Here is a 13,011-nt window from a genome sequence, read left to right on the forward strand (position 1 = left end):
GGGCTGGCATCAAGCGTCTTCCATTGGGAGAATTAGGGAAATATTTTTGGCAAGAAAATCAAAATCTCTTTTCTAAGCAAATTATCTGCTTAGAACCAATTAACCTGTGTATAAATGGGGCTGGTCCTAGATTATATGACATCACTGGGAAGCTGGATAGTTTGGTACAGAGACTCCAGAATGTAGAATAAACTAACCTAGATTTTTGTCTTTACTCTGTTACTGACTCACAGTGGGACCCCTGGGTAAGTCACTGGCTGTCTGCTCTGTCATCTGTAAAAAGAGTGATGTTGGCCTAGTATTTTCTAAGTCTTCTTATTGTTCTAAAGTAGAATGTTCAGGTGTACAGAGCAGTGACAGGTCATTTTTATGGGACTGATGTGGCAAGTGACTGCCAACCATCCAGTGTTAACAAGGGAAGGTTAATTGGTAGAAACATTTTCTTTGCTTTTAGCATTGTAATGGGAGTGGCAACAAGCCTTTTGTTCTTTGCTTTGGTTTTGTTCCTCTCCTTTTATTTTGAATGACAGACACATGGCCCAGTAAAGCTACAAGAGAGCGTGAATGAAGAAAACATTCTGGGGGCACCTGGATGGCTCAGTTGGCTGAGTATACGACTCCTCATCTCAGCTCAGGTCTTGATCTCAGGGTCATGAGTTCAAGTCCTACACTGGGCTCCACACTGGGCATGGGGCCTACTTAAAAAATTCTGTGTGACTCAGAAGATTAGCATTCTTTGCTATCATCGATCAAGGGGCTGGTGTGGAGAACAGTAAATACCAGAGCTTCACTTAAGTGGGAAACATTACCCAACTAACTAATAAGCATAGGCTCTTCCCAACTTCTCATTTTATTCATAAGTTGTCACTGGTTCCTTGATGACATGTATAAATGCACAAAATCCTTCTCTTCCTTTATCAGAAGCTGAGTATACCAAAAATAAGATTTGGCTGGGCACTTCAGTTAAATTGCCAAACTGGTGTTTATGCATAGATGCAGTCTGAACTGATAACTGGGTTAGTCATTCAACCAATTAACCTGATCAATAACCAGTCCATGACCTTACAGAGAGATCACCAATGGATCAAATGATTCAAACCACTGGGTGTGATTAAATGTGGTCTTGTGAATGAGTCATGGATACAAAGCAAATATTTAAGAGGAAACATCTCAGCATCTCTCTAAAACTTCTACTTCACAAAAATTTGTCTTAGGATGAACATTAATGTAATTAAATAACACCTACATAGAAAAAGAGCATGATATGTTTAAAAAAAAAAAAAGGAATCCCCAAACATTTCTTTTAGGAATACTCTCTGAACTTTGAAATATATGTAAGTTAATATGTATGATGTAACAGTCCCTTTCTCTTGAAGGTTATTTTAACTGTCATCGGGAACTGACAATAAATACATTACAAAAGTCTCAGGAATCAACATTGGCAGTGTGAAAAACCAACAAACACAGCTCTGAGAAAACCACCTTTCAAACTCTTTTAATGATTAACATGTACCTGAATCCAGTTATTACACGATTTATTTAACTTTGAATCTCAGCTACTCTAGTAACATAAAAAAATTACTATTACCCATCTTCAGTGTGACTCAGAAGATTAGCATTCTTTGCTATCATCGATCAAGGGGCTGGTGTGGAGAACAGTAAATACCAGAGCTTAATCCTTACCCTTTTCTTCAGCCTGTTTGCATCCTACAAATCTGACCAATCCTGTAACCCCCTCCTTGAATCACCTTTCTTCCTCTTTCCTCCTTTTTAACCACTGAGCTTCTGGAAAATTAGCCAGCTGCCACAGGAAACTAAAGTGACTGTCCCAGTCACCCAGCTGATAAATTGCAGATAAGTTTCAGATTTCAACTTATTTCTTCTGCAAGGAATCATCTTTATCTTTCCTCCACCCATTACTTCCCCAGTCCTTACTACCCAATCTGCAAATGATATTTTTATAGGTTGTACTGGTTTCACACTTCTTTTATTCTCCTTCCGTCATTCTAGCTTTGGTCTTTAATACCTTTGGCTGAACTGCCACCCCATAAGTCTTCCAACTGATCTCCTCGCCTCTCACGTCATGCTCCTTTGCAATACTGCCAACAAGCTCCTTCCAAATTCCAGCTGTTCGTGGCATTCCTTGGAACACAGTTCCCAGTGGTTTCTTGTTGCCCAGTAAATAGAGTACAAACTCCTTAGCACAGTATTCAAATTCCTCCATAAACAACTTCCACAGTTTTACCTCTTATTTACTTTCTATGCTCCGTCAAACCAGAACAGGACCTGAATTTTCTTGATGCCTCAGGCTGACTAGGCTCTTCCAGGACACTTGGTTGTTCTATTTCTATAAAGACGCTTAGAATGGGGGTGGAGAGGGACTTTTTTTTTTTTTTTTTTTTGCTAATTTGCATCAAGGGCTAGCAGCTACCCTTGTGTTTTACTTTATGGGATGCCAGTTTAATTCTGCCTTTGCCCATCTCTGCTCTACCAAATCAATTCAAGATTTGGGTTAAATGCTGATTCCTTTATGAAACATTTCTTTATGCTTCCTCTCTGCTCTTACTCTGCCATTTCCTACTGTAAATATCTGTATATGTGTCATATCTCCTCTTCTATATTATAAACTCCTACATCAGCTCAACAATAGTGTCTTAAAACAGTACTATCTGGGGGGTGCCTGGGTGGCTCAGTGGGTTAAGCCTCTGCTTTTGGCTCAGGTCATGATCTCAGGGTCCTGGGAGAGAGCCCCACATCGGGCTCTTTGCTCAGCAGGGAGCCTGCTTCCTCCTCTCTCTGCCTGCCTCTCTGCCTACTTGTGATCTCTGTCTGTCAAATAAATAAATAAAATCTTAAAAAACAAAACAAAACAAAACAAAAAAAAAACAGTACTGTCTGGAATTTAATTATGTGAAACTAATAATTCATTATTAATAATAGTTCAAATATACTGAATTGTATACTTTAAAAGGGTGAGTTTTATGGTATGTGAATTATTTCTCAATAATTGATTATAAGAATAATAGTTCAAATACTAATATTTGTATATGACTCAATTAATAATAATTTTAATTATTATTAAATAGGATAGGTGACAGCAAGGCAGATATAGCGTGCACACATTTATATCTCCTATTTCCTGAGATCTCATTTAAATGGCAGTAAGGTAGAACTAAGAAGAATAAACTCACAATAATGATGAGAATAGAAAAGAGAATGATCAAGGGAAGAGAGATTTCAATATATTTCTGGAAGATGAAAAATAGGTAGAAGAAGTCACCTGGTTGCCGTAATAAAGGACTAGGTAGTTCAAACTGTACTCTCCTTGAGCCAAATAGTAAATTAGGACAAAATTTAAAATACACTAGGATTTAAGGCACTGAAAAGCTAGCAAGAGAATGAAAAAATATCGAATTAAGGTCGAGAAAAAAACAGAAGTTCTGAGAGAAGAGCTTGACATTGGGGGGAACTTTTCTTGGAGGCATTTGCCAATTCTAAAGAGACAACTAAGAAGCTGTGAGGCTGAGCAGCAGGGGGAAGCCAAGGGAACAAAAGTCTTAAAAACCTATGTTCCCGGGGTGCCTGGGTGGCTCAGTGGGTTAAAGCCTCAGCCTTCGGCTCAGGTCATGATCTCAGGGTCCTGAGATCGAGCCCCACATCGGGCTCTCTGCTCGGCAGGGGAGCCTGCTTCCTCCCTCTTCTCTCCCTACCTGCCTCTCTGCTTACTTGTGATCTCTCTCTGTCAAATAAATAAATAAAATCTTTAAAAAAATATTCTTCAAGAATTAAGATGCAATTAAAACATTTCTTAGTTAAACAAAAACTTATAGCAGCCAACTCACAGTAAGGGAAACACTAATGGTGCTCTTTAGGCAGAATGAAATGGACCTCAGAATAAAGGTCTGAGATGTGGATATGGAAGAAATGAAGAGCAATGAAAACAATAATAAGATCTTGCAGGATTTAAAATATATATAAAATTAAAACATACCACAATAGGGGCACCTGGACAGCTCAGTTGGTAGAGCATGTAACTCTTGATTTTGGAGTAGTGAGTTTGAGTCCCATGTTGACCGTAGGGCCTACTTAAAAAAAATATACCACAATAGGGGCAATATAATCAAGGAGGAATATGTAACATAGATAGAGATTTTGGTAGTGTTTTAAAGTCCTTGAATTCTTGAATTGTCCAAGAAGAGGGTAAAAATGTACAAGTAATATTAGATTTTGGTTAAGTCAAGGATGCATGCATACTGTAATTTCTTGGGTAGTCAAAAAAAAAAAAAGGTAAAAGTATGTATATGTACCTAATAATAAAGATTTAAAATACATAGAGAAAAAAATTGCCAAAACTAAATGGAGAGGGGCAGCTGGGTGGCTCAGTCATTAAGCATCTGCCTTCTGCTCAGGTCATGATCCCGAAATCCTGGGATTGAGCCCCATATTGGGCTCTCTGCTCAGCAGGGAGCCTGCTTGTCCCGCTCCACCACCCTTGTATTTGTGTTGGGGAACTATCTCTCTCTGTCATAAAGTCATAAGTAAAAAAACAAAACAAAACAAAACAAACAAACAAACAAAAAAAAACCACCAAAGAAACAAACAAACAAAATAAAAACACCTAAGTGGAGAAATAGACAAATTCATAATCATAGTGGGATATTTTAACATACATCTCTTAACTGATAGAAAAAGCAGTAAAAGAAAAATAAGTGAGCATTGAAAAGATGAGAGTTAACAAACTGGACCTATTGTGCATATATAGAAGACTGCAGAATATACCTTATTTCTAGTATATGTGGAATATTTGTGAAAGTTTTACCAAAAAAATCATATGCTGAGTCATAAAATCTCAATAAATGTCAAAGTCTTGAAGTAATACTGAATTTGTTCTCTGGCCATTAAGAATTATTAAGCTAGAAACCAATTAAGAAAAGTATAGGAGAAAATCCTTGTATGTTTAGAAATTAATAAACTTCTGAAAATCTTATGAGTTAAAAAAGAAATCATAACTAAATGATAATAAAATGCTTCCATTTACTTAGAGGGAAAATTATAGCCTAAATAAATATATTAGAAAAGTTAAGATTCCAAAAAACCAGAAAAAATAACAGCCATTTTTACCAAAGCAGAAATATAATAAGCCTAAGAACAAAAGTTAGTGAAGTAGGAAACAAATTGGTAATAAAAAAAAAATAAGTAAAATCAAAAGTTATTTTCGTTAAAACACTAATAAAATTGGCAGATCTGGTAAGAATAATTAAGGAAAAAGAAATCGCAAATCATCACCATTACAAAAGAAGGAAGGGGACCTGACTATAGATTCTACAATATTAAAAATATCTATAGACTTTTTTTGAATAATTCTAACCAAATTTGACAATGTAGAAAACCAGACAATTTTCTAGAAAATGAAAACCTAACAAAACTGACATAGGAAGAAGTAGAAAATCAGCATAACCTTAACATTAAGAACCATATGAACCTATCAACCATAACATTAACAAAATATAGGAGTAAAATCACAGAATTATTTAAAAACAAAAAATAAGCATGTGATAAAATAGAACATCCACTTATAAGGGGGAATTCCTCTTGAGAATAGAAAGGGACAGCAAATACTATAATTAATGATAAAATACTGAATGCTTTCCCTCTTTGAGATTGCAAAAAAGACAAGAGTACTTACTATTAGCTCTCCTAACCAACCTTGTACTGAAAAACTTAGCCAGATCAGTCTGGTATTTTGAATAAGGAAAAAAAAAAAAAAAGACTCCAATTCTCTACTTTTCCTTGTATCCACACCCTTTGCAATGTAATGGGACTCTGAAGCCCTTCTTGAATCTGAGCTGGCTTTGTATTTTGCTTTGGTTAAAAGAATATGGCTAAATTGACAATGTGCCATTTCTGAGCCTCAAGAGATATTTTTCTCACTCTCCCTCTCCTCCCTTTGTTTTTCAGAGACTCTGGCACTGCCCCTGGGGATAATAACAAACTGGAGGATGAAATCATGTTGAATAGAACTAAGGTGGCCAAGCTGTCCTTGCTGTGGCCCTAGATATGTAAGAAACCCAGCCAACATCAGCAAAGGTGCTTAGTTGAACTGCAGCTAACCACAGATGCACAAATGGATCCTGGCAAGACTAGTTCAAATCAGCAGATATAGTCATCCAACCACAGACTTGTAAGAAATAATTTGGGGTGGTTTATAATGCAGCAAAAACATTATAAAACAGACAGTAGGTCAAGGAAAAAAAAACAACAACCAAGGTATAAAAGGAAGTATGAAGTATGAAAAAGGAAGAAAATGTCTATAGTTATTTGCAGGGGGTAAAACTATGTAGAAAATCCAAAAATATCTAGCTACATTATTGGAATTAATGACTTAGCAAAGTTGGTGGATCTCAAATACAAAATATCCATTACACTTTCACATAATGGCAATGTCTTAGTCTATTTGGGCCGTCATAACAGAATACTATAGACTGGGTGGCTTAAACAACAGAAATTTATCTCTTACAGTTCTGGAGGTCTGGGAAGTCCAAGATCAAGGTACCAGTAGATTTGGTGTCTTGTGAGCATCTGCTTGCTGGTTCATAGATAGGCATCTTTTCGCTGTGTCCTCATGTGGTGGAGGCAAGCCTGGTCTCTGGGGTCTCTTTAAAAGGATACTGATCCCATTCATGAAAGCTGTACTCTCATGGCTTACTTACGTCCCAAAGACCCCACCAACAAATACCATCACATTGGAAATTAGATTTAAGCATATGAATTTTGGGGGGACATAGACATTTAATCTAGAGCAGGCAACCAACAGTTAAAAAACTTAAAAAACACTTCTAAATACTATAAAATTATATATGGTACATACGGATAAAACTAACAAACTATGTGTAAGATTTCACAGATAAAATTATTTGTCATTATTAAGGGAAGAGAAGGAATAACTACATAAATAGAAGGATATACCATGCTTTGGAAAATTCAATCTTGTAGACATGACAATTCCTTCCAAATTGACTTACAGACTCAAGATAATTCCAAAGAAATACCAATAGTTCTTTTTTTCCGTAAGTTGACTATTTGAATCTAAAATATGCAAAGAGCCCAAACTAATCAAGGTTCTCCTATAAAAGAAAAACCATGTTAGAAGACTTGCTCTGTCTTATACCAAAGCCTATTTTGAAAGTATAGGATTTACAGCAAGGATAAAAGGTCAACAGAACAGAATAGAGAATCTGAGAACAGATCCATGATTACTTGATTTATGTAAATGATACTATTTTAGAGCAGTAGAAAAGAGATGTACTTTTCATTAAATGGGCCTTTGACAGCTGAATATCCATTATTAGAAAACATGAAAATTTGTCCTTACCACACAGTATTCACAAAATTGATTCTGGGTGAGCTGAAGATCTAAATGTGAAAGGCAAGACAATAATGCCTCCAGAAAATCCTAAAGGTAAATACTTCTATGACCTTGGGGCTGGACAAGATTTCTTAATAGGCTATAAGAAAGTAGTAATCAAACAGGAAAAGACTGATTAAGTTGTATTATGTTAACATTACAACACTTTTTTTTAGCACAAGATACCTTAAGGGAATGAAAGGACAAACCACCTAGTGGAGAAAATATTTGCAACATATATAACTAACAACATATAATAAATTTCTTCAAATTAAAAGAAAAAACATAGTTAACCCAAATTAAACTAGGCATATCACAAAAGAAGGTATCTAAAATGGCCACTGAAGTATGAAAATGTGCTCAATATCATTATTAATCAGAGATATGTAAGCTAGAAATCAACAGTGAAATTCTAATATATATTCATTGGAGTATCCGTATGAGGACTGAAAATAACAAGAATCGGGGAGAATACAGAATAATGGAAGCTCTTTTATGTCACGGGTGTGACTGTGAATTGGTAAAATCACTCTGGAAAACAGTTTGGTATTACCTACTGAAGTGCAGATATGGGTACCTTAGAATTCTGCCATCTTAATCCTAGGTACACAGCCAACAGATATGCATGAAAGCAGACACCAAGAGACATACAACAATAATAGTAGCAATGTCCAGAATAACCCCAAATTGGAAATAATTCATATTTGTCTATCAAAAGCAGAATGGCTAAGTCAGTTGCTCCGTATTCATATACTGGAATGCTACATAGTTTTGAAAATAAATGAGCTACATTTATATTCCACAACATAGATGAATCTCACAAATAAAACACCAAATAAAAGAAACAAAACCCAAAAGATTATATACTACGTGATTCCATTTATAGAAAGCTCCTAGAACCTAAGATAAGAAGCCAAATTTAACTATAGTGTTTAGGGATGTGTGTAAATGGCAAAATTATAAAGAAAACCAAGGAAGTATTTATACCTGAGTCATGGGAATGCTTGCCTTTGGAGAGGTGGGTGATTGGGAATGGATAAAGGGAGACTTCTAGTATGCTGACAATGTTCTAATGGACCCACAGATAGTTTATATATATACTTTCTAATAACCTTCAGCCTGTAGGAGTGGTTACACAGATAACTTGACTGTAGGGGCAGTTATGTAGATACCGATTTTCTGATAACTTATTGAGTTGAGTCTTCTGATTTGTGCCTTTTTCTGTATTTGCATGACATTTAAAAATAAAGTAAGTTAAAGTGGGTGGAGGCATGTCTGCAGATGTACCAAAATGGAAGAAAAATCAGCAGCTCACAGCATGAACACCAATGGTTTTGCAATGAAGCTTTTAAAAACTGTGGTATTCCCGGGATGATTTCTGTTTCGTCCAGGGTCAGTTATTTTGTCTTGACAGCATTTTTCACCTTGTTGGTTTTCTTCATGTCAGGTATTCTTGCAGAGATACTATCTAAAGTCAATGACATACAAAAATAGGTGTTTAATTATATAATTTAAAGTTTAAAAGGTAATCAACACAAATTTAAGCATCAAATTATAAGCACTGGAAGAAGGGCAGGGAGAATTGAAATAAATGCACACCTTTCACAGAGGGGGAGAGTAAATATTATTGAAAATGATAAACCAAGAAGATGGAAGTAAATTATTCACAGACGTGATGGAAACCATTCAAAGAATTAGAATTAGAAATAATAAGACATGGTTGTTTCAGTGGGGAGGGACTAAGGTAGGGACAGGGAGAAGAAGATTGATTTCCATTATAAACCCTCTGGACTCTTTGATTTTTGTTTTGTTTTTGCCATATGCATATTACTTTAATAAACTCATAGGACATTTCTGAGATTCCAAGTTGCATCATTCTCATATACTTGATCTAAGAACTGCTTCTTGAGTTCGTGGCATTATGACTAGTCCAAGAGTAACATCTACAATCTGTTGATGGTGTAGCTGGTAGTGAATCCCATTTCTAAAGTACTGTTAGGAGTAAGAGCTGTGGCAAAGACTATTTATTACAGATCTTCTAAATTATAATTTTATAATTATTTGTTTCCTTTTAATTTATTTATGGAAATATTTAATTAGAAACAAGGCAGATAACTATTATATTGTACACAGACAAATGGGAAGTTAGGAACATTTTTACTCAACAGTTTGAAAAACAGCTAATATTAGCAAATCAAAAGTAGAAAAGTCAGTGATAAAAGTAAAACTTCCAAAACAAGGAATATCACCTCATACCAGTCATAATGGTGTGATAAGAAATAGCAAGAGTTGGCAAGGATGTGGAGCAAACGGAACCCTTGTGCACTGTTGCTAAGCATACAAATTGGTGCAAACACTGTGGAAAGAAGTAGGGAGGTTCCTCAAAAAATTAAAAATAGAAATATCCTAAGATCCAGTAATTCCACTACTGGGTATTTACTCAAAGAAAATGAAAACACCAATTCAAAAATATCTATGCAACCCTATGTCTATTGCAGCATTATTTATAATAGCCAGGCTATGGAAGCAACCTATAAATCCACTGATAGATGAATGGGTAAAGAAGAAGTACTGTGTATATGTATGTGTGTGTGTATTATATATATATGTAATGGAATATTACTCACCCATAAAAAAGAATGAGATCTTGGCATTTTGTGACAGCATGGATGGACCTATAGGGGTATTATGCTATGTAAAGTAAGTCAGAGAAATACAGATATTGTATAATTTCATTTACATATGGAATCTAAGAAACAAATAGATGAACAAATGGACAAACAAACATAAAAACAAAAACCAGAAACAGACTAAAAAATATAGGGAAAAAACGGTAGTTGCCAGAGGGGAGGGGTGGCAGGACAGGTGAAATAGGTGAAGAGGATTAGGAGATAACAAACCTCTAGATGGATTGATAGGTTGGCTGGTTGATTGATGGATGGAGGAGAGGAGAGGGAGAGGGAGAGAATTTTAAGCAGACTCCACGCCCAGTGTCTCACAACCCTGAGATTGTAACCTGAGCCAAAATCAAGGATCAGACACTGAACTGACTGAGCTGCCCGGGGCTGGGGGGGGCAGACTTCCTGTTTTAAATACTAAGTCACAGAGATGAAAAGCGAAGCACAAGGAATACTGTCAAGTATGTGGTATGGTGAGAGATGGGAACTACACTTAGAGTGGTGAGCACTGCACGAGGCACAGAACTGTCGAATCACTATTTTGTACACCTATGCTATACTCCAAAACAAAAATACTTACCTTAAAATAATGTTAAAAAGCTACATAGACTACATATTTTTTAAACAATGAAGTTCATTTATGTTTCTTCTGCTGTACTTGTATACCTTAATAAACATTACCTTTGGGGTGAATATGTGAGGAAAAAAATCAAGGCTCACTTTTTTAAAAAGTAAAGTTTAACTATTGGATAATTGGATTTTCCTATTTCTTTTTCTTTAAAAGTATAATTTCTGAGATCTTTAGATGCCTCGTTTCAGTATTTTATCTTTGTAAAATGTGTATTAAAATTGTCCTCTCTGTAACTCTGGCTAACAATTTTTTCTATTTTTTCCACTTATTTTTTTCCCCCAAACCTGGGTACTCCCACATGTATGATCTGCCAAATATTTTAAAGCAAAAAAAAAAAAAAAAAAAAAAAAAGAAAGAAAGAAAAAGAAAAAAGAAAAAAAAAATCCGAGAACATCTGTTCTAGAGAAAAGGTCTTGTAGGTTTTTTTGTTTTTGTTTTTGCTTTTACATCATAGAGCAATCTCACACATTGTTTTGCATGGAGTAGTTGCTCAAGAGATGTTTGTTTTATTGAATCATATTGAGTATTATAATATATGGTATAACATTACTATAATAGAACTAGCCCAACCTGGAGTGAAAAATCAGAGCTTACAGTGTAAGAAAAGTGATTAATCATGAGGAAGGCACAATTGACAGCTACTTTCCTGTCACATATGTAACTAAGTGAAGTCTCACCATTCATGTAAGGCCACTTACTAGATGTCCATTCTGTGCCAGGCACTGTCCTAGTCTCTGCCCACAAAGACAGGCACAAGATAAGATCCTTTCCCAAAAATCACTCACAGCCTCATGGACACCACTGACCGGAGAATGGGAATTTACTAAACCATGTGACATAGACTGAACAGGTCCAAATTTTCTTTCCCTCTAATTTCTTTGTTTTTACTGCGAAGATGATGGAAGTAAGAGTCAAGTCTTTATCAGCATAATAACTAGCAGGAGAGGGGTTCATCAGCCTTAGATAAAGATTAGGCCTCTCCCCCTAAACACAAAAAATTATCCTGGCCTAGGAGACCTTGAGTGGGGACACGCTCCAGTGGAATTCTGACTCTGGAGAGAGGCCTGAAGCATCTCTCGGAGGAGGTGGGGAGTGCAGGGGAGAAGTGAGGTGAAAAGGGAGGCCTGGATTTTCACAGGGGCAGATTTTGCATGGACTGATGTGGCAGGAAAAATGAATATCATCAGCATTCATGATTGGCTTATTATCCTCTTAGATGCTGAGGGCACGAATGATGCTTATTGCTGTAGTCTAGAAGGATGTTCAGTGTCCCACAGGTACCCATGAGATGAGAAAAGGAAAAAACTGCCCAGTTCAGGTTGCACTGCAGATGTGGAGAGGGCAGTGGAGATTTGAGAAAATGGTTAGGAATCTGAAAATTATTTGGCAAGGCTCAGACCCAGACTATGTGTCCAAAGAAGCTGGCCCCATCACACCTCTTTCTTATTAAATGATAGTCAGTCAATTACCATGATTGTTCTTACCCTGAACAGACTGGGTGGGGGGCAGAAAGTACACCTCAGAGCTGAGCAAAAGATGCTCCTTTTGAGGGTGAGGAAGAAAGGAAAGGGCAGGATGGGTTATCTTCCTCAGGAACAGAGTCCACAGGTGACAAAGATTTGTAATATTCGTCTTCTCCATCAAGCACTTTGATTTGGCTGCAACAAAGAAAAGAGTTTTCAGCAGAAAAAAAAGGAAAAAGGGTACAGTCATCACTGCAGCAGCTGAAGTTGCATATGAGAACAGGATTGGGTTCTCCCAGCGGGAAGGAAGGACAGCTTAGGGTAGGTAGCTCAGGCTCTCCCAAAACACAGGAACTGAGGTCTGATCCACAAAGCATTTCACCTCAGGGTCACAGGCCGATATTGGGCCCAATTTAGTGGGGTCTGGAAGTTGTGATCAAATTACAATTTGCCTGAATTGACTTGTCTGTCCCTGTTTGGTTCCTTCTAGAGGAGAAAGTTCCCTCCTGTCCTCCTCCAGTTCTCAAACGGGTACCTTACCTATGTCACTATATTCTCTATCGGCATACTAACAAACCAGAAGAGTCCTCTAACCACTGGGGGAGATTTCCCTTTGTGTACCTTTAAGGTCCAGGGGTAGGGTGATGTGGGAACTGGCATATTTGCATTGCATGGAATGCTCTTATTTGTGGGAGAGTCTTATACAGTCTGCTACATCTGCAATTATGAGGGAAACCCCAATTTCCTGGGATAATTGTGAAAAATAACATTTGCCTTTAGGTGACAATTTCAGCCTTTTCGGACAGAATAGATTCAAGTTTTATAAAGCTGCTA

The 13,011-nt window shown here is 36.6% G+C and overlaps 1 protein-coding gene across 1 annotated transcript in view; it reads right to left on the bottom strand.

Moving 5' to 3' along the window:
- Positions 1-8,234: 8,234 nt before the first annotated feature.
- Positions 8,235-13,011, bottom strand: part of LOC131827937 (myosin-IIIb-like) — a 149,061-nt gene continuing 144,284 nt past the window's right edge. Inside the window, exons 10-11 of the mRNA XM_059168873.1 lie at positions 12,199-12,372; positions 8,235-8,873 (exon numbers count right to left, since the gene is read on the bottom strand). Of these exons, the coding sequence (XP_059024856.1) occupies positions 12,234-12,372 (139 nt within the window). The 3' untranslated portion in view covers positions 8,235-8,873; positions 12,199-12,233. The remainder of the gene's footprint in view (positions 8,874-12,198; positions 12,373-13,011) is intronic.

The sequence above is a fragment of the Mustela lutreola genome, chromosome 3 (genome assembly GCF_030435805.1).
Source record: "Mustela lutreola isolate mMusLut2 chromosome 3, mMusLut2.pri, whole genome shotgun sequence".
NCBI classification, from domain to species: Eukaryota; Metazoa; Chordata; class Mammalia; order Carnivora; family Mustelidae; genus Mustela; species Mustela lutreola.